The sequence below is a fragment of the Phacochoerus africanus genome, chromosome 6, assembly GCF_016906955.1.
Source record: "Phacochoerus africanus isolate WHEZ1 chromosome 6, ROS_Pafr_v1, whole genome shotgun sequence".
In the NCBI taxonomy this organism is placed as follows: Eukaryota; Metazoa; Chordata; class Mammalia; order Artiodactyla; family Suidae; genus Phacochoerus; species Phacochoerus africanus.
Window position 1 is genome coordinate 1,635,625 of NC_062549.1, and position 22,585 is coordinate 1,658,209.

Below are 22,585 nucleotides of genomic sequence, written 5' to 3' on the forward strand. Positions count from 1 at the left end.
GGGGCTCTTTCTCCTGGGTGTTGGGTGTGCGGTGTAGGTCGGGAGCCTCCCACGCCCCCGAGGCCTTGCGGAACCTCCTCTTCCCTCTCAGAGCCCACCTCCCATGCGCCTCACTTCCCCTGAGCCCAGAGAGGCAGAGCGCCTCGGCCAAGGAGCCAAGGGCACGCAAAAGTTAAGCGTCCTGTCCTTCAGATTTGCCCGCTGGAGGGACACACTGGTGGAAGGGGCAGGTGGCAGGCCAACGCACAAGGGACCAGCAGGACGGACTGGCTCCAACTTTGATCGCTTGTCCTCTGCGGGTGGGCGGGACCAGGTCCGTCCCTTGCGCATGCGCAGTAACACAGGGCTCCAGGCTGTGCAGGGGGCCGGAGGGGGGGAGCTGGCCCAGGCCACAGAGTGGGAGCAGGGCTGAACTCTGCACGGACCTTGTTCCAGGGGCCCGAGGGGCCTGGTTCTGAGCCCTTCTCTGGGCCTGGGCTCCATGCCCTGCGCTCCCAGTGTTCAGATGAGAAGACGGAGGGCCGCGCTGGCGAAGGGCTGCTGTGCTCCCTCGGTGAGGAGGGGGCCGATGAGGAATTGGACCTGGCCCCCACACCCTTCAGGGAAGGTTGCTTCTCTCAAGCCCAGATCTCTAGCATCCTGGGTGGGGGAGTCCTGACTCCCCAGCTCCCACCCCCCCTGCCCCGCCCCCGTGCCAGACGCCCCAGCACACAGAAACGGTGGGCCTCACTCCACCCAGGAACCACCTACAGCAGAGGAAACAGGCTCAAAGAGGGGTGGCCCAGACAGCCAGGGCTGGTGGGGCCCCCCCAGTAGGACGTGCCCCAGAGCGGGCACGGAGGAGGCACGGAGGCCCGAGCCTCAGAAGGCAGGTTGGAGCCAGGGCCTCCCAGGCTGAGTAAGAGTCATAGGGTGGAGGATTCTAATTCTACACAAACCCTGCCTCGCTTTGAACTGCAAATGTCGCACTGGAGAAGGCCAGCCGGACCAGGGCCCCCGGGGAGGGGGAGGTGCCCCCAGGATAGCCGGCCTGTGAGCGGCTCTGACAGCAGGGGCTGCCCAGATGGAGGCCTTCCTGGCTGCCACTTCACATGCCTTCACTCTGGTGACTGCCACAGCCCAGAACCACACCCACCTGGCAGATGCCTGGGAGGCCAGGTCACCCACCAGGCTGGCAAGGAGAAGAGCCAGGACTAGACCCATGATGGGACGCCAAGGCTCCCTCTCCCCCAATTAAGTCTGCCCGGCCCACTGGGACCCACCACAGGGTGCCCAGCCGGTTGCTCCAGGCCTCGGGGGCTCACCTGCTGAAGCCATCCCGTCCTGTCACACTGAGACAAAGGACAGAGAGGCCGGCCTGCAGCCCGAGGCAGGCCTAGTGGCAGGGACAGAGTGGGCACGTCCTGCCTGTCCCCCTTGCTGCCCCGGCCCAGCCTCCACACGGAAGCCTGAGTGACGTGGAAACTGGCAGTGGGTGGGAGAGAGAGGGTGTCCAAGCCAGGCTAATCGGAGGATGCCACTTGGTTCCCATGGCAACTGCCGCAGAGCTCAGTCTTTCAGGATAGACTCAGGTTAGGCCTCAGCTGCCAAAACACCCACTATTTCAGGGCTGGTTACCTTGGTGACCCAGGTGGTGAGGCTGTGGCGGGGGGGGAGGGGGAGGAGAGGAGGGGTCGTATCGGGAGAGGCCAGGCAGGGGGCCCACGGGCTCAGAGGACACACGGCCCCCCAGGCCTAGGCCGGACCCTGGTCTCAGGCTGATTCCTGACCCTGCTCACACACTGAGCCTCGATCCTCATCACAGGCTGACTTCTGATCCTGGACTCAGGATCCCTGATCCCCTCCACATACTGAGCCCTGATCTCGTCATAGGCTGATCCTGGACCCTGGCCACACTCCCACCCCCGACGAACACTCAGAGCACGGTAGCTGCTATTTGTGTTGTCCTGTTTATTTTTAACGCGTCCCCACACATAGCTGACACCTGATAAGTGCCAAGCAAACGCACCCACGACCAGAAATTACCCAAGAAGGATGGGGACCTCAGGCCACCCTGTGCTGGGTGACCATGGTGCTCCTGGGCTGGATGGCCTCTGAGGGGGCAGCAGAGGAGTGGGCAAGGCTGGGGGGCGGGCTGCCCCTCCAGGCCCGGAAAGAAGCCGCCTTTCTTCCAGGGCTCAATGCCCCCTCTGTCTGGAAGCCTCATTTCCATCTCATTAAAGGATGAATAGAGCCAATTAATGGCCGCCAGGCAGCCTTGGCCACCCCGAAGAGAGAGCACATGGTGCGGGTGCTCCACGCCTCCTTCCCGCCCTGGCGCCCCTGCCTGGAGGCTGCGGCCTCCCTGGTTCCTGCGCCCCCAGTCGCCTAGGATGTCGCCTGGGGGTGCCCTCTTCCTGCTGGGCCTCCCCCGCCTGGGCCCCCTTTGGAGGAGGGGAGCGGCGCACTTCCCGTCTCCTCCAGCAGAGGTCTCCCCAGTCCAGCAGGTGGGGCAGCGCCAAGCGGTGGGCCCGCCCCCGACCCGCCGCGGGGTTCCTCACACTGAGGGGCGCCTCCCCACTCTGAGCCCCGGCAGGGATGGACAGCTCCCTGAAGCCCCTGCCTAACCCAAGCCCAGGCCCCCGGCCCCCGCCCCAGGGGGCCAGCCTTGGCCCCTCCCTCACCCAGGCCTACAGTTCCCAGTATCAGGACCCAGGACCCACCAGCCCAGCTGCAGCAGGGGCGGTCAGATCACAGGATGAGGCCGAGAGCCACGCCCACTGCCCATGGGGCCACTTCCCAAGCCCTGTCCTTTAGTTTCAGAAAGACCCTGGGAGCAGGTCCTGACTGTCTTGTCCCCATGTCACAGAAAGGAAAGTGGGGCTCGGCGAGCTGGCGCCTTGGCCCCATCTGCAGGGCTGTTCACTTTCTCGATGCTGCTTTTTCTCCTCAGGCAGGTGCATCTACCCTGAGAAGGAGGCGGCGTCTTATCAGCCTGGAGGCCTGGGTCCCTCCTGGCTCCGCCCTCCCCGGGCTGTCCAACCGACAGCCACTCTTGCCACTCCTGCCATCTTTCTGGGAAGCAGGACCCCGCAGGGCCATAACTCCCAGCCTCCCCGGCTGCCAGGTGGGTGTCGGGTAAGCGCTGGCCTCTGGTGAGAATTCCCTGATGGGCGATGGGCTGTGTGCTCACCATTTTCCTGGGGTCACGTCCTGCTAGTTCTGTCTGGAATGGGAGCTGTCTACCATGGAGCCGGAAACCCCGATTTCCAGATTTTTCTAAATTGGCCCTTGTGCAAAGGAGCGGCTGGCATACCTAGTCCTAGGAGGCGGGCCCTACCCTGCACCCCCCAACCCAAGCTCCAGAGACACGGCCCCCGCTGGGGTTCCCCTCTGCTCCTCCCTATGCATGCCAAGGGCAGCCTCTCTCCTTGCCCTGCAGGCCTGTGCGGGGGGAGGGGGGGCTCCGGAGCATTCTCCCAAGGGAAGCTGTGGGCTCTGGGTTGGGAAGACTCCAAAGCCTTTGCGGGGGGGGGTGTCAGACAGAGAGCACCCCAGCTGAGTGGTGACAGGCCTGGAGGCCAGCGGGGGCACTGAGCCCCTCCTAGGCTGTGTGGCCTTAGGCAGGTCACAGCCCCGCAGCCCAGCATCACAGCCTCGAACACCCCTCGAACACGCTCAGGCTCCAGCCCAGCCCCCTCCTCCCACCAGTGCAGGCACTTGGGGGGGGGCACACGTGCACACACAGGAACATGTACACTCACACACACACACACACACACACACACACACGCATGCACACACACACATGCACGCGTGCGCGCTCGACCCTCAGCCCCCAGGATGCCGCTTTTTCATTATCCTACATGTCGCTTCTGCAATAAAATTCTTTAATTAAAACATGAATATTTAAAACAACCCTTGAGAGAAATGGCCCCATCTCACCAGAGGCAGGAAGGCACGGGGAGACTTTGGGAGGGGAGAGGGAGGGACAGCAGGGCCAGGCAGCCGCAGAGGGGCAGCCAGGTGGGGGCAGGGACGACGGGGACAGGGACAGTTGCTCTGGCCTGAGGAAGGCTTGCCGGTCAGACGCGTGACGTGGCCATGTGGCATTTGGACAGGCCAGGCGGGGGCAGAGCTGAAAATGGGCCACTGGCTGGCCTGGGCCTCCTGCTCGCTCCCGCTGGGCGCACAGCCCTCTTGAGCCGAGGATGGTGGGGTCACACCTGCCCCAGCCGCCCGGGCCAGCGAGAGGGGGCGAAGCTCCCTGGGCAGGGGCTCGGTGGGGAAGATCTGGGTCTGACATCTGCCTGGCTCAGCTGTGTGTCTTCCGAATGACTGCTGGGCCTCTCTGGTCTGTGTGCCACTTCACCCTGTGCGCGCGCGCGCACACACACACACACACACACACACACACACACACACACACACTCCCTCCCTCCCAGCAGCTCTTGCAGGAGAAGCTCTGCCAGCTGGCCCAGACGTGGCTCTGCGCTCTGTCTCCCCCTCACAAGCTGTGTGGCTCTGGCCACTGCTTTCACATCTCTGTTTCATTCCACCCGAATTAATCCAGTGCCTGCCGCGTGCCAGATACTGTTCCACACACGGGGCTTCGTCAGCGAGCAGGGCACATCCCCCGCCCTGCAGTGGGTACATCCTGGCAGGACAGAGGATAACGACGCGGGAATCGTCCGTGTTTACGGGCAATGCCGTGTGGGGAGAGCAGCACTGCGCATCGGCGGCCCGGCGGGAGGCCCGCCGTCTGAGCGCCCTGGAGGACAGGGCCCTGCGGTTCCGTGGGGAGAGCATCCTGAGCAGGGATGGCCGTGCAAAGGCCCCGCGCCGGCGGATGCCTCTCTGGGGAGCCGCCTCCAGGCCACTGGGAGGCGGCTGCTTCCAGCACAAAGGACGCCCTAGAAAGCAGCTGGGTTACCACCACCAAGGTCACGGTGCGAGGGCTTCTGAGTCCAGGGCACCGGCACAGCGCTGAGCTGGCTCTGGGTGGTGGGGCCACATCCTGGCCCTTCTGCCCCCAGTCTAGTCCTGCTGCAGCCGCTGCACTGTCTTCCCACGAGGCCACCAGCCCCACCACAGCCTCGACCTGCACTTTGTCACAGCTGCTGAAATCACCCTGCACAGAGCCAGCGCGCGCACACACACACACACGCCTGATGCACTGCACACATGTGAACACACACATACATGCCACGTATACGAATACATGCACACACACACGTATGCTTGTAGACATGGACACCTGAACGCACACACACACACACACACACACACACACACACTCCTGCCCACCCCTCCAGCATCACCTCCAGTCATTCCCACTCTCAGACCCTCTGCGCAAGCCCAGGGAACCCCACCCCAACTCCGATACCCCTCCCGTCCCCCTCCAATCCGTCTCTGCCCCCCAGCCTCCCTGGCTAATAACAAAGATACTGACATTTCATCATTAGCATCGCTTCTGCTTAGAAACCCGTCCGCCCCAGCTCTCACGCCCCCTGACCAGCAAGGACAGATGTTCTGACTCTTGGTTTTAAAGACGAGGGGTCTGAGCGGACTGGCCAGGGACACACGAGAGAGCGGGTCAGGCTGGGGTCTGACCCTGCCCTCGTCTTACCCTGGGGCACAGGTCCCAGCGCGCCCTCCTCGAATGACGTTTCCACCCAGACGACTCACGGGCCTCTCGCACACAAGTCCCACTCCGACCTGTCACTCTTCCCCCAGCCCGGTCCCCCTGCTGCGGCCCCACCGCAGCTGGTGTCCTTACTCCCGGCCAGGAAGCCGGGGTGGTCTAGCATCTCCTTCCTCCACGCCCACATCCTTGGCATCAGCAGGTCCATCAGCTCGAACCCAAGACCCTCCCTCTTCCTCACACCTGGGCCAGTCAGCTTGCTCCTGGGTGCCTGCCCGCTCTGGTGGGTCCCCCACTTCCTCCTCGGAGCCCCACAGGCATTTCTGGCCCCAGGGGATGCCTCCGTCTTTCTTAAAGCCCCTGTGGCAGCTCCAGCTCTCCGGACAACATGCCAACTCCAACTCCGGCCGGGAAGCCTGTCCCCCACTGAACCCACTCCTGCAGCCCCGCCCCCGTGCCCTTCTCCCGCAGGCTCTACGTGGCTCCAGCCATCCCGGGTACCTCCCCAGTGTGGTCCCGGCCCCGAGATGCTAGCAGAGACCGGCTGTCGCGCTTTGGCCTCCAGCGTGCCCCTGGCCCCGGGGCCGTCTATCTGCTGTGACTGAGCAGTGCCTCAAAGCAGTCAGCACTTCCCTGGCAAAGACACGGAGGCTCAGGGGACCGGAACCCCTGGGGAGGGAAGAGCAAGGGCACAGCCAGGCCACTACCCGCCAGGTCCTCCTGCGTCCTCCCGCCTTCCCAGCCAGCCAGCCACCCACCTCTTTGCTCCATCCTCCCCTCCCCACCCCCGGGGACCACGCCCACTTCACAGGCAGGAGCTGCCCAGGCCAAGGTCACGGCGACCTTGACCAGCCCGAAGGTCGCCCTCCTGAACTCCCATCGCACTGCCGGGACCCCGACACAACTGAGGGAGGAAGGGAGTTTTCTGAGGTTTCCTGGACGCCACCGCCCCGCCGCCGGCTCTGCCCGCCTCTCTCCCGCCTCGGCGGCCTGATCCTCTCCAGCTACAATCACCGCTTCCCGAGGTTTCTAATCTGGGATCCATGGCCCGGGGGCCGTGAATAGAACCATGTTCCAGGGGAACCGGCTTCCTTTGTAGCCCCACGTAGCTTGTTTTATGCCTTTAAAGATGTTATTCTGAGGAACCCGTCCGTCTCGCTGGCTCAGAAGAGGCCAAGAGCCCTGGACCACGTCACCTGGCCCCACGGTGACCTGCCGGCATGAATGCCCAGCCCGGCCCCGTACTCCTGGCACGTGGCTCAGCTGCCTGTCCGGTGTCACACTCCACAGCCTGAGAAGAGCCGCCCCCTGCCCCCCTGCCCGCCAACCCCGGGCATCCTGCAGGGGCTCCCCCGTGGCGCACGCGCGGCCCCCCTCCTGATCTGCTGTGGAGCCCCGCCTGCTGTCCCTTCCCACGGAGGCCGCCCTCCCGAGCAGGGCCCATCTTACCAGGGAGCCCAACTGCTTCGAAGGCACCCGGACTCCCCCAGCCCCTCCCACCCCCGCCTTCACCTGCCCTGCCCTCTGACCCCCGCGGGGCTCGGCGACACCAACACTGCTCTCAGCATCTCAAACACTGCCACCTGACCAAGTGACCCCCTGACCTCCAGGTGACCTGCAGCCTGGCCGCCAAGGCCTCCCCCTGTACTGGGCACGCCTGCTTCTCTCATGTGGCAGCTTGGGGCGTCCCCCACCACCCAGACCGCCCAGACGGCGAGAGCGCGGGGCTTTTTGCGCGTGTCCTGGAGCCTGACACCCCCCCCCCGGGCACCGTGGTGACTAACTGAACATTCCTACGGTGGCGCCACACGCAGTCACCAAACTCATTTCCCAACCGCATCTCCAACCAGCCCCTCAGCACACTTTTTCTCCTGTGTCCCAGGAAGCCCGGCCACAGGCCACAGCAGCCTGCTGGCCCATTAGGTTCTAGGTTCGTCCTTGGCTGCGAAAAGGGAAGGCCTCTCCGTCCAGCCAGGAACTTAAACTTCCTGGTTCTGGGAAAAATGAGACCCTTCCTCTCTGGCGCTCAGCAAGCACTTCCTGGGGGCCGGCGCCACGCCAGGCCCTGGGGGCAGGGCCAGCACCCCTGGCCACCCATTCTCCGTGAGCCCACAAACACCTTCCCTCTTTGCACCTGGCTTCCCCGACACAGCGCTCAGGGGCCAGGGGCCAGGGCAGTCCTACAGGCCAGATGTCCCCCGCTCGGCTCAGAGAGCCACTCCCAGGGCCTCTCTCCGCCGGTCACTCACCTGCAGCGCCGTCCCCGCCCCGGTCCTGGGTCAGGCTGGTGAGGCAGTTCTCAGGGCCACCAGCCACGCCGTCCCTCAGGCAGACGTCCCCGCGGGGGACCAGGGAGCCGGAGGCAGGGTCACCGGTGTCCCCGCCCAGGCAGGCACAGGGGGTCTGCATGATGCCACAGGGGTGCGAGCTGCGGCTGCCAGCCAGACAGGCGTCCAGCCAGCGGCACAGCATCTGGCAGGCGGCCCGGCTGGGGTTGCGGTTGCCCACGACCAGGTACTCCACAGAGAAGTCGTCGCTGAGGCTGGGAGGCCCAGCCTGGGGCCCGGGGTCGGTGTCCTGGGGCGGCCGCTGGTGCTGCATCTGCAAGAACTGCTTGCTGGCCTGCAGGAAGGCCAGGGGCGCCGAGGGATCGCAGAGCCTCAGCACCTCGTCGAAGCTCTCCATGCCCAGGTAGGTGCGCGTGGACTCCAGGAAGGAGTCGAACTGGTAGGTGTGGACGCGAGCGGGGCCGCTGCAGGCGGGCGCCTTGGCCACCTTCATGTAGAGCGTGTAGCGGCGCGGGTCCGGGTTGCGCAGGGTCCAGGAGCAGCGCGAGGCGTTGGCCGGGAACACGGCAGCCGCCGAGAAGTAGCCGAAGAACTTGCCCTGCACCAGTGTGGCGCACGGCTCGGTGGCCCCGGGCCCCACGTCAGCCCCCGTGGCCGCACGCGTCTGGCACCCCAGCAGCAGCAGCAGCAGCAGCAGCAGCGCGCCGAGGATCCAGAGGGCGCCCGGGGCGGCGGCCTGGCCCCTCATCCTAGCTCGCGGGGCCGCCGGGGTTCCGCGGGCTGGGCAGGCAGGCGCGGGCCAGGCCTTGACATGCCAGGATCCGGCGGCGAGCGGGGCCGGGTCGGGCTGGGGCCGAGGAGCAGGGGCTCCAGGCGAGGGCAGGAGGAGGAGCGGGCTTCAGGAGACCAAGGGGGCGCTGGAGGCTCCTAACATCTGGGGTCCTGACGGCCACCTGCGGCTGCCAGCAGCAGCTGGAAGAGAAGGAGCAGAGAGGGGCCGTGTGAGCCCCGCTGGGGAGGCAGTGCCCACCCCAGGCTTGGCGCCGCTGACACCAGCCTGGCCCCGCTCTCAGGCACCTGCTCTGCCCACCTGTCTGTCTGCCACCTGCCAGCGCGTCCACCTGCAGGGGCAGGGAGCCGTGGGCAGCTAGGCCAGGGCTTCAGGACACAGGGGCCTTGGCTGTGCCCAGCCTGGCGTGGCTCCACTGGCTCTGGGCCTGTCTGCCCCTCCCCGTCATGGCCACGGAGGTCATCCTGCCTCTGAGCCTCTGTGGCCTCTCTGACCCCCTGGCAGGGGCTCCGTTCAGTTTCCTTCCCCTGACTTTACCCCGCTCCCACCCCACCTTTCAGGGGAGACTCTGTGAATCCAGCCAGAGGGGAGCAGGTCAGAGGAATGGAGGCGAAAGGTCATTCCAGCCATCCCCCAGCCTCCTCCCGCCCCCGCGTGCGCCTCTCAGCAGAACAGACTGGTTCTCAGGATGGGGGGGGGGGGTGTCGGAGCTCAGTCTCTGGCTGTGACTGTGACATCCCCTCTCTGCCCCCGCCCCACCCTGCTGCCTGTCACACAGCCTCTCAGGGGACCCCTGGTTCTCCCTATCCCGTCCCTGGAGCCACTTGGAGCCACTGGGCTCCGGCTTCGGCCTGCCGGGCCTTCCTTGCGCCGGGGCCAGGTGGCACTGTTACCCTTCTCCCATGTCAGGATGAGCAAACCGAAGCTCAGCGGGGTCACGGCGAGGGGCGGAGGAGAACCCCAGGCTGCCCCCACCCAGGCCCCGGGATCACGTGTCCTGCTCCAGGAGGGGGGCTGGCCCTGAGCAGCCTGCTCACGCCTGCGGGGAGCAGGTCGGGTCTCCGTGAGGACGGCCGCGGCAGAACCGTCCCGGGCTCGGGAAGCTGGCCCTGCCCCACCTCCACGTGGACCCTGGAAAGTTCCTTCTGCCTCCAACCTCAGCTCCCCGACCCTCCGCAAAGCCCCTGCAGCCGCTGGGCACCCCCGCCCCGGGGCCACCTGGCCTGGAGCCAACACCCCCTCTCTGCTGACCACGCATATGGCAGCCGCCTGCCCTCAGGGACTTGCTGCTTCTTGCTGCCTGGGCCCGACTGGCCGGCGACACAAGGTCGGTCACTGCTCTGCAGTCCCCTCCTGGCGTCCTTCCTGACAGCCTTGTAGGCAGAGCAGGGAGCTGGGCGCGGGCGGCCTCAGGCTCCGAGCCAACCAAGCCAGGCTGGCTGGAGGCGGGTGGCCCCCCATGGCCGTGTGCACTTGGGCAAGCCCCTGGCCGCCCAGCCTCAGTCTCCCCATCCGTAAGGTGGGGTGAAGCCTCACCCTCTCCACATAAGGGTCAGCACGGGCCTGCAGCGTCACCGAGGGATGGGGAAGGAGGCGACCCCATGGGGAGAGAGGTGGGGGCTCTGGACCATCAGGGGTGGGCCTGGGGGGTGGGCCTTTAGTGACAATGGTTCAGGTCCCCTCAGGAGGGAACTTGCAAAGTCTTTGTGCCAGCCTCAGGGCAGAGCTGAGCAGATTCTGCACTTTGGCTGCTGCCTCCCGGAAGCAAGCCCCTCGTGTCACCCTCGGGTGTGGGCACGGCAGAGCCACCTTCCCTGGCCGCCCACCGCAGGTCGGGGGACAGAGAGGCAGGGGCCAGGGTCCCACAGCCAATCCCAGACCTGGGAGGCTGCTTGCCCAGCCCTGCCCAGCAGTAGCACCCCCTCCCCTGGTCCCAGGCTGGGACGCAACGTGGCCACCAGCCCCCAAGCCGGGGCCCCGACCTAGGACAGGCCCTCCCTGATGCCCCAGAGGATCCCGGGTGGACGTCGGCAAAGCCCAGTAGAAACTGACAAAGGTCAGTGCCCCCCCCCCCCCGCAAACGCCACCCTGATCCCCAACACATGACAGCCGCCTCAGTCTGTTCCATCCCCCCAACCACCAACCACCCCCAAACCAGCACCATCCCCAGAGGGGCCTGCAAAGTCTGCGATGGCCCAGGCCAGGCCCACCCCACAGCCCTCCCGTCCAGAAAACAAGCGGGTACAGCCTGGAGGAGGCTGGAGGTGAGCAGCTGCTGAGAGCACGGCTGCCTCCGACACCCTGTGGACTCTCGCAGGCCTGGGAGCGGGGGCGGTACCCCAGCCAGGCCCAGCGCGGAGGGAAGGGCTCAGGGTGGGGAGAGGACCAGTGCTGGGCTCCATCCTGTGCCGGGCACTCACAGCACCTGCTCCGGTGCCTGTGCACAGATGGGCACGTGGGGACCACGGAGGAGTCACCTTGGTGGGGGCTCGCAGTTGCTGGGCACCTGAGCCAGGATCTGAGCCCAGGTCTGCTGGACAAAGTCCCTGCCGTCTGCGAGGCCTGGCACTGCCCCAAGACAGTCAGAACCGGGCCTTATCCTGTCCCAGGGCCTGTGGGCGCTGGGCCAACCTGGGGCCCTCCTGGCACCCCTGCGGGCTGGCCCTCGTTGACACCAGCCCACCCTCCTCCTTGAGTGCCTGTCAGGGGGGGAGGCACACCCCCACCCCCAGTGTCCTGCACAGAGAGCAAGCAGTGGCCGTGAAGCTGAGAAGCAGCACTGTGCCCCATCCAGCACTGTCCCTGAGAAGGGTGACAGCAGAGGGGCTGCCTGGGGGGTGAGGAAGGAGGCAGGGGGAGGGTGCTCAGGAAACAGAGGAGAGGCCCCAGCTGGGCTGTGGGCTGTGGAGGGGACATTTCTGGCCGGGACCCCGAGGAGGAGGGGGGTTGCCCTGGGGAGGGGGTGAGGAGCGGGTCAGGGCACCACGCCCCCAGGACTGAGGCTCCAGGGTGAGCCTTCAGCAGGTTCCTGGGGCCAGAAGAGGGCCTAGCCGAGCCCACCAGGGGCTGCTCACCCAGGGTTCCTTGGAGCCCTGGGACTCCCCAGCAGGGAACACCGGGGCCACCAGGGGGCCAGGCATACCCTCTGACTTGAACGGCTCCACACCCGGGTGTTGGGAAGGGCTCTGCTGGCGAGAGGCCGGCCCTGCCTCTTCTGGCTGCTCTCGGGGCAGAGCTGGGCAGGAGGCCCAGGCCGTCAGCACGGACAGCTCCGGCGTCTGCCAGCCAGCGGTCCCTCACCCTCCACCTGCCCGCACCCCGCCCTCTGCCCTGCCCCCGGCAGAACACAGACCCTTTCCAGCAGCAGAGACCCTTCCAGCCCCACTGATGCCTGCCGATGCGGCCTGGGCTAAATGGCCGAGAGACCCCTCTGAGCCTTGGGCCGGGGCACATGCGTGTCTGGCCCGGTTCATCCAGCCCTCGAGGAGGGTGACAAAGCCAGCCCAGGCCCGGGCGACCAGAGCTGAGATGGGGTGGGGGCCCCCCCCGCACCCTGGGTAGAGTCCTGGAGGGACAGCGCCCCCAGCAGGGCCCTGGGGTGAGTGGGGGCAGTGCCTGATTTTCACTGGGGGATCCCTCTGACTGGGGGTGGGAGGCAGGTGCAGGCAGGGGGAGCCGGAGGGGGTGGACCAGGCTCACGGAGGTGACTAGGCTTCCGGCCTGAGCTAGTGGGCGGTGGGAGGTAGGGACCCTCACTGAGCTTGGGGGAGGTGGGGCAGAGATGTGTTTGTACACGTGCGTGTGCAGCTCGGGCTGCGTCTGCACACATGCACCACGTAGCACGCTCGGACGAGGCTCGCGCTAGGACAGCCAGCTCCCTGGGACATGTGGGGCTGTGGGACAGGGACCTGGGCTGGGAGAGGGCCTGCGGGGAGGGCACCATTTAGGGAGAGCCCAGTGGCCAGGACAGAGAGCCAAGAGCCCAAGGCAGGGCCTCAGAGGGGGGCCAGGCGAGCGCAAGCCTGGCTGCACACCTGGAGGAAGGAGCCCCTGCACCGCTGGCCTCTGTGCTGGGCTCTGGGAGCTGGCTCACGGCCCCCTCGCCACACCGGCGCCCAGGCCTCCTCGGGGGCCCGCCCTCTGCCAGGGTGCTGACCGAAGGGCGGGGGTGGGCGGAGGCTGCTCGGAGCCAGGCCGAGGCAGGGGCGCTCACGGGGTGAAGGGCTCCCCTAAGCTGCAGGCCCCCATCCGGGCCTGGTTTCCCGTATCCTGAGCTGGGTCACTGCAGCACCTGTCACTCACTGCCCTTCTTGGGCTCCCAAGGACAGTGACCAATTAGCACCCAAGCCCCTCAGGTCCCTGCCTCTCCCATCACCTTCTCAAGGCCAAGCAGCCCTGTTGCCAAGAAGCTCTGGTGTCTGCTCCTGTCCCTCTGGCCAATCTCTGCCCTGAACCTACCCATGGCCTCTCAGAGCTGGCAGGGTGGCCTCAGGGTAGGGATGGGGGACCTCAGAGAGCTGGTCACGCCAGGAGGGGACCAGGAGAGAGGGAGACAGCCCCCTGTTCTGAGCGCTGACAGAACACTAGGCCCAGGTTTCAGGGCTCACGGGACCCCCGCCAGGCAGGAGCAGTCCTGGGCCCTCATGGCAGCAGGTGAACCACCCCGTCGCTGCCAGCCAACAAAGCGCTGGGTGGTTTCCCTGCAGGACAACAGGGCGAGGGCTGGAGGCCGGCCCCTCCAGCTCCCGGATGCTCCAGCCTCACCTCAGTCCATGGGACCCTCCCCCTGCCCGGCCCGGCGCACAGGCCCGACCCGGGCCCAGCCTCCGTCTCCCGCCACCCCGCCCCAGGCTGCCAGTGGCATCCCCAGACACAGCCACAAAAGACACTCTGTTGGCCTGCCCGGCCCTCTGAACAGTGCCCGCCTGTGTGTCCTGGGGAAGGCTGCACTGGGGGAGGGGCGGTGGGCATCCCAGGCATGGAGGGCGGCCCAGGGGGCGGCCGGGGCTGGGAGAGCGAGCAGGAGAGGCTGCCCAGGGTGTTTGACCACCCTGCGCCCAGCAGGCTACCCTCCCCATCTGGGGTGCTCCACGGGCCCCCACACATCGCCCTGGGCCAGGGCTGGGTGGGCAGCCCTGGCCGGGGACCCCGTCCCAGGCTCAGGCCTGCCTGTCTGAGCGAGCCGTCTAAGGGGCTCGGGCGGCAGGAAGGGGCCGGGGCGTCCGGGCAGGCCTCCCGTCACAAACCCAGAGCCAGGTGGGGCACTAGGAAGGCCTGCCTCCCACTCCCAGCCTCCATGGCCACCCTCTGCCCCCGCTCCCATCCAGTGCCAGCCAACCAGGCCCCCCATCCCCCCAACTCGTGGAGCATGCCAGGCCTGTGCTAAGGGACGTTCCGCTCACGGCAGAGGGGATGAGAGACAGCGAGGTCCCCCTCGGGGCAGAGGGGGGCCTGGGCGGGGCTGGGTTGCCAGCAGGGCCGGGGCCCCCAAGAAGCCCTCCACCCTTGCCAAGGCTGCCAGGCCCAGCCCCAAGGGAGGCCCCCTCCCCCTGCCCACTGCCTGGGCACAGGGGCTGCCAGGGGCATCTGGCTGGAAGCCAGGCAGAGCTGCCCAGGAAAGAGAAGACCCCGGAAGGTGCTGCCGGGGGCTCGGGGAGAGGCCTTGTCCTGCGTGGGCCCCGGTCCAGGCTGTGCCCCGAACAGAGCCTCCCCTCGTCATACGTCGCCTTGCACAGGGGCCTGTCACCCCAGACCACCTGGGGGCCTTAAAGATACCCCGCGCGCTCAAGCTCCGGGCCTCTGCTCACGCCACGTGGGTCCTGGGCTGCACCGATGCCCATGTGTGCAAGGCGGCACGCTCTCTGGAGCCCCAGGTGGGGACAGTGCAGGCGTCTGCCTGTCAGCCGGGGTGTCCCACAGGGGCAGGGAACACTCCTGAGGAGGGGGGGCTCTTGAAATTCTGGGTGTGGCATAGGTCACTGTCCTTTCCTCTCCGTGTGGCCCTGCTCTGTACCCAGATTAAGCTCTGGTGGCCCCTGGAGAGGGGACACAGCCTCCCCGCTTGGCAGCTGGCCTCGAGGAACGCCCCACCCCCACCGCAAGCCAGGGTCCGTTCCTGAGGTTCCCAGGAAGAGGGGCTCATTCAAGGTCACCTGTCCAAGGTCACCTGGGGAGGGCGTGGGATGGTGGCAGGATCCGTACAGGTGGTCAGGAGGGCCTGGCGGCCGGGCAGATGGCGCTGAGGCCTGAGGGACGTCCGTGCGGGGCAGGCCTGGCCAGGAGGAGACACAGAGCTCCTGACCGCGCGGCGAGGGCACGCGAGTGGAGGAAGGGGTGCTGGGCCTGGACACGCGTCACGGCCCCCAGGACTCCTGGCTCCCGACGCCCCCTCCCCACCCAAAAGGCACTGGCGCACCAGGACTGGCCAGCGCAGGGATGCTGGGGGTCCCGACCCGGGCCTCCCCGACACCCACGGGGCACCCTCTCCCTCTCCGGCCAGCCGGGGGGACTCGGGGCCACAACCAGCGGCACCCCAGGAAGTGGGCTGGGCCTCAGGAGATGAGGACAAGAGACCAGGGACAGGGCTGTGGGGCCCGGGGACTGAGGGACCTGGGGGCACGCACGCACAAGTGTGTGTGCAGTGTGTGTGCCTGCACAGAGGCAGGCTTGCTGCAGGCGCCCCTGCGGTGGGACGGCGGGTGGCAAGGGGGCTCTCACATGTTCTGAAGTCATTCTCACTCCTGGGGACAACCGCTGCCCTGCGTTGGCACCCCGGGTGGCCCAGGTCCCCACACTCTCTGGGGCAGGGTGGCGGGACTCCCCACTGAGTCTCTGCGCCTCAGAGAGGCGCTGTGCAAAGTTGCCACACGGGGCGCTGCGTGGGGGGAGGTCGAGGCTGGCTTGTGGTGCCCCCGCTGCCACCCCTCAGCTGAACTTGGGTCGTGACTCCACCAGGAGACCTGGCTGCCCGCACCTCGGGTCCTCTGCCTGCAGCCACACCTCTGCCTCCCCTCCGTCCGGGACCCCTCAGCCTGCGTCTCAGCTGAGAGTCAGCACCCCCCAAAGCGGCCACAGTCCTGAGGGGATGGAGACAGCCTGGGCCCCAACCAGCAGCCGCCGCGGCCTCCGAGCTCCCGGAAACCTCCGGCTCCGGACGCCTCGACGCCTCTCCAGGTCCCAGCAGTCACCTGGCAGGGCCCGGTGGACCATGGGGTGGGCCCTGTCTGCGCCCCTCCAGGCGAGGACGCCCACAGATCCCCATGGACCCCCCACGGGCAGGGGTTGGCACGAACATGATGGAGACCCAAAGGTGAGGGTGGGAGTGCTGGGGGGGGAGATGGGGTGGGGAGTGGGGTGGGGATGAGACAGTGGAGGGTGATGGGAGGTGGGAGGATGTGGGGGCCGGGGGAGGGGGGCCAGGTGCCCTTGCTGCCCACCGGACACTTCCACTTGTCTAAAGCACTCGAGACAAACACAGTTAGGCTTGTGAAGACGGAACACTCTAGAAGGGCAACGAGGGCCCCTTAAGGACCTGGGGTTTGGGGTGGGACGGAGAGTTCCTTTGCACCCTAGCCTTTTGGTGCTGCTCCCAGCCCTTGTCACTTTTCAATTAGCAGAAACCAATGAACAGGAAGCAGAGTTGGGGGTGGGGGCTGCAGGGGAGCCCCCAGCGTTCTTCGCGCCTGGCCCGGGAGCCCCAGTCCTCCCCTACCCCGTGAGGCTGGAGGAGACTAGGGTGCAGGGCAGAAGGCGATCTGAGCCCAGGGGTTTCCATTCAGCCGCCCCCCGGTCCTAGAGCCCTTCTGCCAAGTCCCGCCCTGTGGGGGAGGGGCTGGCGCCTCCCTCACCTGCAGCGGCGCTGAGGCCGGGCCAAGGCCAGGGTCAGACGTCCCACGGAAGCTCTTCCCCATCAGGCCTTGCTTTCCCAACAACTGTGAGTGAGCAGTGGGTGGGAAGAGCAGCTCTGCCGGGGCCCTGCAGCCCAGGTGTCCTGGGAGGGGCACCGTGTCCCCAGACGTGACCGTCTACCTGGGCGCCCAGAGTCCAGGGTGGTGCGCACCCGTGTTCTGTGCAGCTTCCCTTTGTGGGTACGTGTGCTGTGCTGCGTGGTGCACACCGACAGGGGTCTCGGGTGGTGTCAGGGGGATGGCAGCTCTGCGGTGGAGGAGCCAAGCTTTGGGCCCAGCGGGGGTGTGGGTGGGGCAGCCCCCAGAGCACCCACCATCTATTTGGTATGTCCATCAAGCCAAGTCACCACCTTTTTAGGACCCTCCCCAGGGGCCCCCAGCACTCCCCACCCGCGGCCCACACGGCTCTGCGGTCCGTCCCTGCTCCCTCTGAAGCCCAGTTTTGCCATTCACTTCCTCTCCAGCTCCTGTCTGTGCCTCGCACCTGCCACAGGGCCTTTGCATACATGCGCCCTCTGCCGAGACCCTCTTCATCCTCCCCGCCATCTCCCGTCTTCGGTGGGTCCCTGTGGAGGGCTCTCAGGGAGCCCCACCTCCAGGCGCCCTGCAGGCTGTGGTCTTCCATCCCCAGAGCCCATCCACTGAGCCGCCAGGGTCTCCTGCCTTCACACTGGTGGGGGGCATGCCCTCTGCCTTGCCCATGCTGCACCCCCAGAGCAGGAGAACAATGTGGGTACCCCGTGTTCAGCATGTATGCGCATGCAGGCTGTGCACAGGGGTACCTGGGCCACGTGAGTTTACCCAGAAATCGGAGCTCTGACTGATGGCGCAGCTGCAGCCTGGGAGGCTGGAGGCCAGAAGGTTCCAGAGGACAATGGGATAGTGTGGGCTTGCCAGCACAGATGGGGTTAACAAAACCCTCCAGGTTTAGAGGTTCGAGCTTTTCTCCCCCACCTCTTCCGCACAGCCAGACACGGGACTGCCACAGGTAGAACGTGCTTCGACTAAATACTGCCATCCAGGGCGCCCATTCACACAGGACCTGCTCCGCGCCACACATGACACATGTGGCAGTTTGCATGCCTGCCCACGCATGCCGGCAGCCTGCGGGCCGGACACACACGTGCGTGCACCGCACACATGTACACAAACGCGCTCCTCACGCATGTGCACAGGGCACCGGGGCCAGGCCGGCGTGGGGGGAGAAAGGTGACGGGGGAGCAGAGAGACCGCGAGAGGGCGGGGGCGGCCGGGGCTGCCCAGGATGGGGCGGGCGCCTGGGCCGCGGTGGAGACGGAAGGGGCGGGCAGGCGGCCGGAGGCGCGGGCGCCCTCTCTCGGCCGAACGAGGCAGCGCGCCGCCCTCCGCCACCGCCGCCGCCGCAGCCCCGCGCCCGCCGCCCCGGCCCCAGCCGGAGGCGTCCCCAGGGGGCGGGCTTGGGGCCCCAGGACCCGCTTCGGGGGCGGGGCTGGCCAGGGGGCGAGGATGCCACGGGAGGTTGTCCGCGCCCCGCCGCTCGTCCGGCCCTGCCGGGGCCGCCTGGTGCCCGGCCTCGCGGCGGTGCGTCCGCAGACGCCCAGGTGCCTCCGGACCCGGCCCGCCGGGACGCTGCAGACCCGGCGCGCTGCGGGCCCAGCACGTTGGATGTCGGAACAAGAGCCGAGGGTCTAAGCCGGAAGGGCTCCGAGAGCCTCACCCTCGCCCCCATTTCACGGACGCGGCCACCGAGGCCCTAGCGGGGCCGGAGCCTGCGGACAAGGGAGGGCTTGACAACTTGGCTGCGTCCCCTCCCGGTCCAGTGTCCGGAGGAGTGCGGCGTTATGCCGAGGGCGGCGAACCGTCCTTTCCGCCTCCGCGCGGGAGAGCGGCGGGGACAGGCGCCCTTCTCCGGGATCGGAGGCTGCAAACTCTCGGCTCGAGCCTCCGCTCCGCGCCGCGCCCGCCTGCGGAGCCGCGCGCCGCCTTGGCGCATTCCCGCCCGCCTTGCGCTCGGCCCCCCGCCGCCCAGGCTCCGAGGCTCTCGGGCCGCCCCCCACATCCAGGCGCAACAAGTAAGAAAGCAGCGCCGAGCAACAGCGAGCGAGCCGAGAGGAAGGGCGCTGGGCCGGGCGCGGGGCGCTCCGGCATCCCGGAACGCGCGCCACGTCCGCCTCCGGGGACAGGGCGCGGGCGGCGGGCGCTCGGGGCTGACTCTGCGGGCGGCCCACACCCCCTCCTAAGGCTCCGACTCTGCGCGGGCGGGGGCGCGCCCAGGAGCCCTCGCCCCCTCCTTCGCCTGCTTGACCTTGCTCGGGTACTCAAAGCCGGACCCGGCGGCACCCGGGCGTCCGGACGCAGAGTTTCGCTGCCGCCTGCGGTGGTGAGGGAGCGGCTCCCCTTCGACCTCCCTCGCTGCCTCCGCGGCGCGGGGGGTCGCCGAGGAATAGATGGCTTCGGGTTCTAGGAGACGCTATGGCCGCCTCTTCAGACCCCAAACACCTCATACCACCTCCCTCCCGGATATGAAAAGGGAGCCCAGCCTTCCGTCCCCTCCACCGCCCCCGGCTGTGCGGCCGCTGCTCCGAGGGGGCGTGTGTTTAGGTCCCCGGAAGGAGGCACTGGGGTCTCCTTCTGTCCCGAGGGTGCGCAGACCTCCCAGCCCCCTCCCCAACACGCTCGCCGGTCGGCTCCCCCGGGCGGGGGTGGCGCCCCCTGCCCACCCACACACCTGCACACACTTTCGGAGTTGTCGCTAAGGAACCTCGGCCCAGACCCAGGGGAATGGGACACGATGGGGGCGGCGCGGAGGGAAAAGGTGCCGAAGGAGGGGTGGGTTAGGACCTGTCCGGTCCCATCCTGGCTCCCCGCGCTCCAAGAAACTTGGAAGCTTGAAGATAAAAGTGGGAAGGGTACGGCGCCCAGCGGGCCGGGGCTTGGGTGCCTGACCGGGCGTTCTCCGGGCTGCCTGGTAAGTGACCCAGCAGGAGCCGCCGAGGCCCAGCAGAGGTACTCGGGCTCGGAGCCGCAGCCTCTGACGAGCCTTCCCGGCCGCCTCGCTTCGCGGCGATTCTCAGCTCCGCCGCCCCCTCCCGAGGCAGGCCCGAGACGCGCTCTGCCCTGCCTAGGGGGCCTCGGGGCCTCGGGGGAGAGGGCGCCCGGCCAGGCTCAGAGCCCCAGCCTGCCCGGGAGGGGGCGGGGGCCATACTCATTCCTCGAGGCAGCTCCAAGCGAGCGCGTCGGCTGTGGACCGGTGGCCTCTGTCCACCGGGAAGGGGGACCGAGGAGCACCCAGTGCCTGGCCTCCCTGCTTCGCGCGGGGAGGGCGCAGGGCCGACCCAAAGTTCAGAGCGGCTTATCCGCGCGGCCTGTCGGAACGAGTGGATAAGAAGGCAAGAACGGGAAGAGCCAGGGTGTTTGTGCGCGTGGAAGGGGGCGGCCGGGCGCTAGGGCAGCCCTCGGCCCGACCTGGGGGGAAGAGAAGCTCCGGCGAGCGTCCACCGCCAGTGCCGGGGCTTCGGTGAGACTGCGAGGGAGAGACTGTGTGTGTGTGTGGGGGGGACATCTCGGGCCCCTACAGGGTCTGTGGGGGCTCTGGACGGGATGAGGGGAAGGGGGACACACTGGGGTGTCTCCTGAACCTACCCGGGGTCTGTGTGTGGCTGTGGGCACATCTGGGGCTTCCTCAGACCCCTGCCAGCGTCTGTACGTGTTGGGGACACAACGGGAACGCCTTCCCCAGCCTGCCCTAGGTCTGTGCATGTGATGGGGAGGGGGTGTCTTCCCCAGCCCGGCCTGCCACCCTGGCCAGGCTGTGTGTGTGCGCGGATGGGGGGGTGGGGGGAGGCGAGCAGCGCCGAGGAACCTCTCCCACGTCCAGGTCGCCCCCTCCTCATCCCTCCCGGTGCGGGCGCGAGGAGACCTGCCAGATTCCGTCGCCGCCGCTGGAGGAGGCAGGGGGCGGGTTGGGGGGGGGCAAACTCCCGAGCTCCGAGCGCAAACCTCGGAGCTGCTAAGCCCCAAACGGCGAAGTTAGGAAGTCCGGGCGCCCGCCCCTCCCCCGGCCCCCTCCCACCCTCGCTGCGCCCCCTCGCGCGCGCCCCCAGCCCCCCACCGGAGCCTTCCTTACCTTCCCCAGCAGCAGCGGGCCCGCTGGCGAGGACTTGATCCGGCGAGTTGCAAATCCCCAGGAGCGCCCCGCGTCGCCGGCGGCCGAGCCGGGCGCCCTACCGGAGGGGGGGCTCCTCCCGCCGCCGCCGCCGCCGCCCCCGGCCAGCTCCGGGCCTAGCCGGGACGCCCCCGGGAGCGCCCCCGCCGGCGCGCGCAGGCCCCCTCCCCTCCCCCCGGCTGCCGGCGCCCCCCGGACGCTGGGGAGGTCCGGATGCCCGGGCTGCGGGCGATGCGGGGCGCGCGGGCCCGGGCCCGGCCAGGACGCGGCGCGGCCGCCTGTGCTGCCGGCTCGCCGGCTCCGCGCTCGCTCGGCCGGGGCCGCCGCCAACGCCGCGCCCGCCGCCGCCGCCGCCTGCGCCCGCCGCTCCCTCTCCGGCCGCCGCCGCCGCTCCGCTCCTCTCGCCTGCCCCGCTCCTCTCGCCTTTTTTCCCCTTCCTGAGGGGGGGGCGAGCCGAGCCGAGCCGGGGGCGGGGCGGCGAGGGGAGGAGGAGGAGGAGGCCGAGGACGAGGAGAAGGAGGAGGAGAGAGGCGAGCTGCTTCCCCCCACCGGGCTGCCGGCGCTCCCCAATCTCTCGCTCTCTGAAACTGGATCCCGAATCGGGAGCCAGAGACTGCATTACGGATTACATCAGGCTTTATAGAGCTTCCAGATCACACATTAGAGGGGAGCGCGAGCGGGGGGCGGGGTGTGGGGGAGGGGAGAGAGATAACGGGGTGGGGGGTACGGATTAAATGCACACACGCGCGCACACCGAGGAAAGCCCAGCGCCTGCCCCATGCAGCAGCAAAGCCGAGAGTTGGGTCTCAGCTCTCTGCCTCTTCCAGGAGCCGAGGAGTGGCTGCCGGCTAGCTGGCTGGATAATTGATGGATGGGTGGACAGATGGACGCGTGGACAGACCGAGGGCAGAGGGATGGAGGGAAGGAAGTCATATGGGGTTGTGCACAGACAATGCACAAAGGTGCACGAGAGGGTGGGATGGGTGGAAGGATGAATGAGGTCAGCGGGTGTAGACAGGAGCGCGCCGGAGGATGGGTAGATGGACAGACGCCTAGAGAGATGAGTGCGACGTTGGATGGAAGGGTGGGAGGGGTTGGACCCGTGGAGGAGAGAGGATGGTGTGGGCGAGGATGGGCAGGCTAGGTGGGTGCTTCAGTGCACGGGTGGCACATGAATGGAGGGCTGAAGAGATGGGTGGGCCATGCAGTTGGAAGGATGCTGTGTGGATAGGTGGATGAGAGTGGGTGGCCGGATTGGACGGAAGATAGGATGAGTGATGAGCAGGAGACAGTCACTGGCACAGACGGGACCCCGTGCGAGAGGATCCGAGGTCGGCGCGGGTGGGAAGGGCCCGCTGGCACAGCGCAGGTGGGTTTGGCCCGCCTTGCCTTAGGTGGACTCCTGTTCTGAGAGATGCTGAGGGAGGGGCTCGGAAGAAGAGCCGAAAGGGTTGGAAAGTGAGGTCCAGGCCACCGCTCACATCCTCCATCCGTCCTCGTTCGACGTGGGGACAGTGGGGACATCCCGGCCCCACATTCGGAGTTTGTCTTCTGCAAGCTGATGGAGATGGCCCCCCAGTGGTTTCGTGTCCCTTCTCAAAGCATCCATGGGCCCCCTTCTTCTGAGACCTTGGGCCAGAGACCCACAGGGGCCTCTCTAGAATGAAATGCCAACTCTTGGAGGAATGACCTCTGGCAGGTTACTTCAGGGTCCTTCTCTCCCAGGATGCTTCTGCCTCCCAGGCCCTTGTTTCTTTGTCTCAGCTTGTGGTCCACTCTGAATGCAAGATCCTCTTTGGCTCTGCCTGAATACCGAATACTCTGCACGTTTAT

The 22,585-nt window shown here is 67.5% G+C and overlaps 1 protein-coding gene across 1 annotated transcript in view; it reads right to left on the minus strand.

Moving 5' to 3' along the window:
- ADGRB1 (adhesion G protein-coupled receptor B1) overlaps positions 1-8,864 on the minus strand; it is a 61,896-nt gene extending 53,032 nt beyond the window's left edge. Inside the window, exon 1 of the mRNA XM_047783133.1 lies at positions 7,873-8,864. Within this exon, the coding sequence (XP_047639089.1) occupies positions 7,873-8,659 (787 nt within the window). The 5' untranslated portion in view covers positions 8,660-8,864. The remainder of the gene's footprint in view (positions 1-7,872) is intronic.
- Between the last annotated feature and the right edge of the window lie 13,721 nt (positions 8,865-22,585).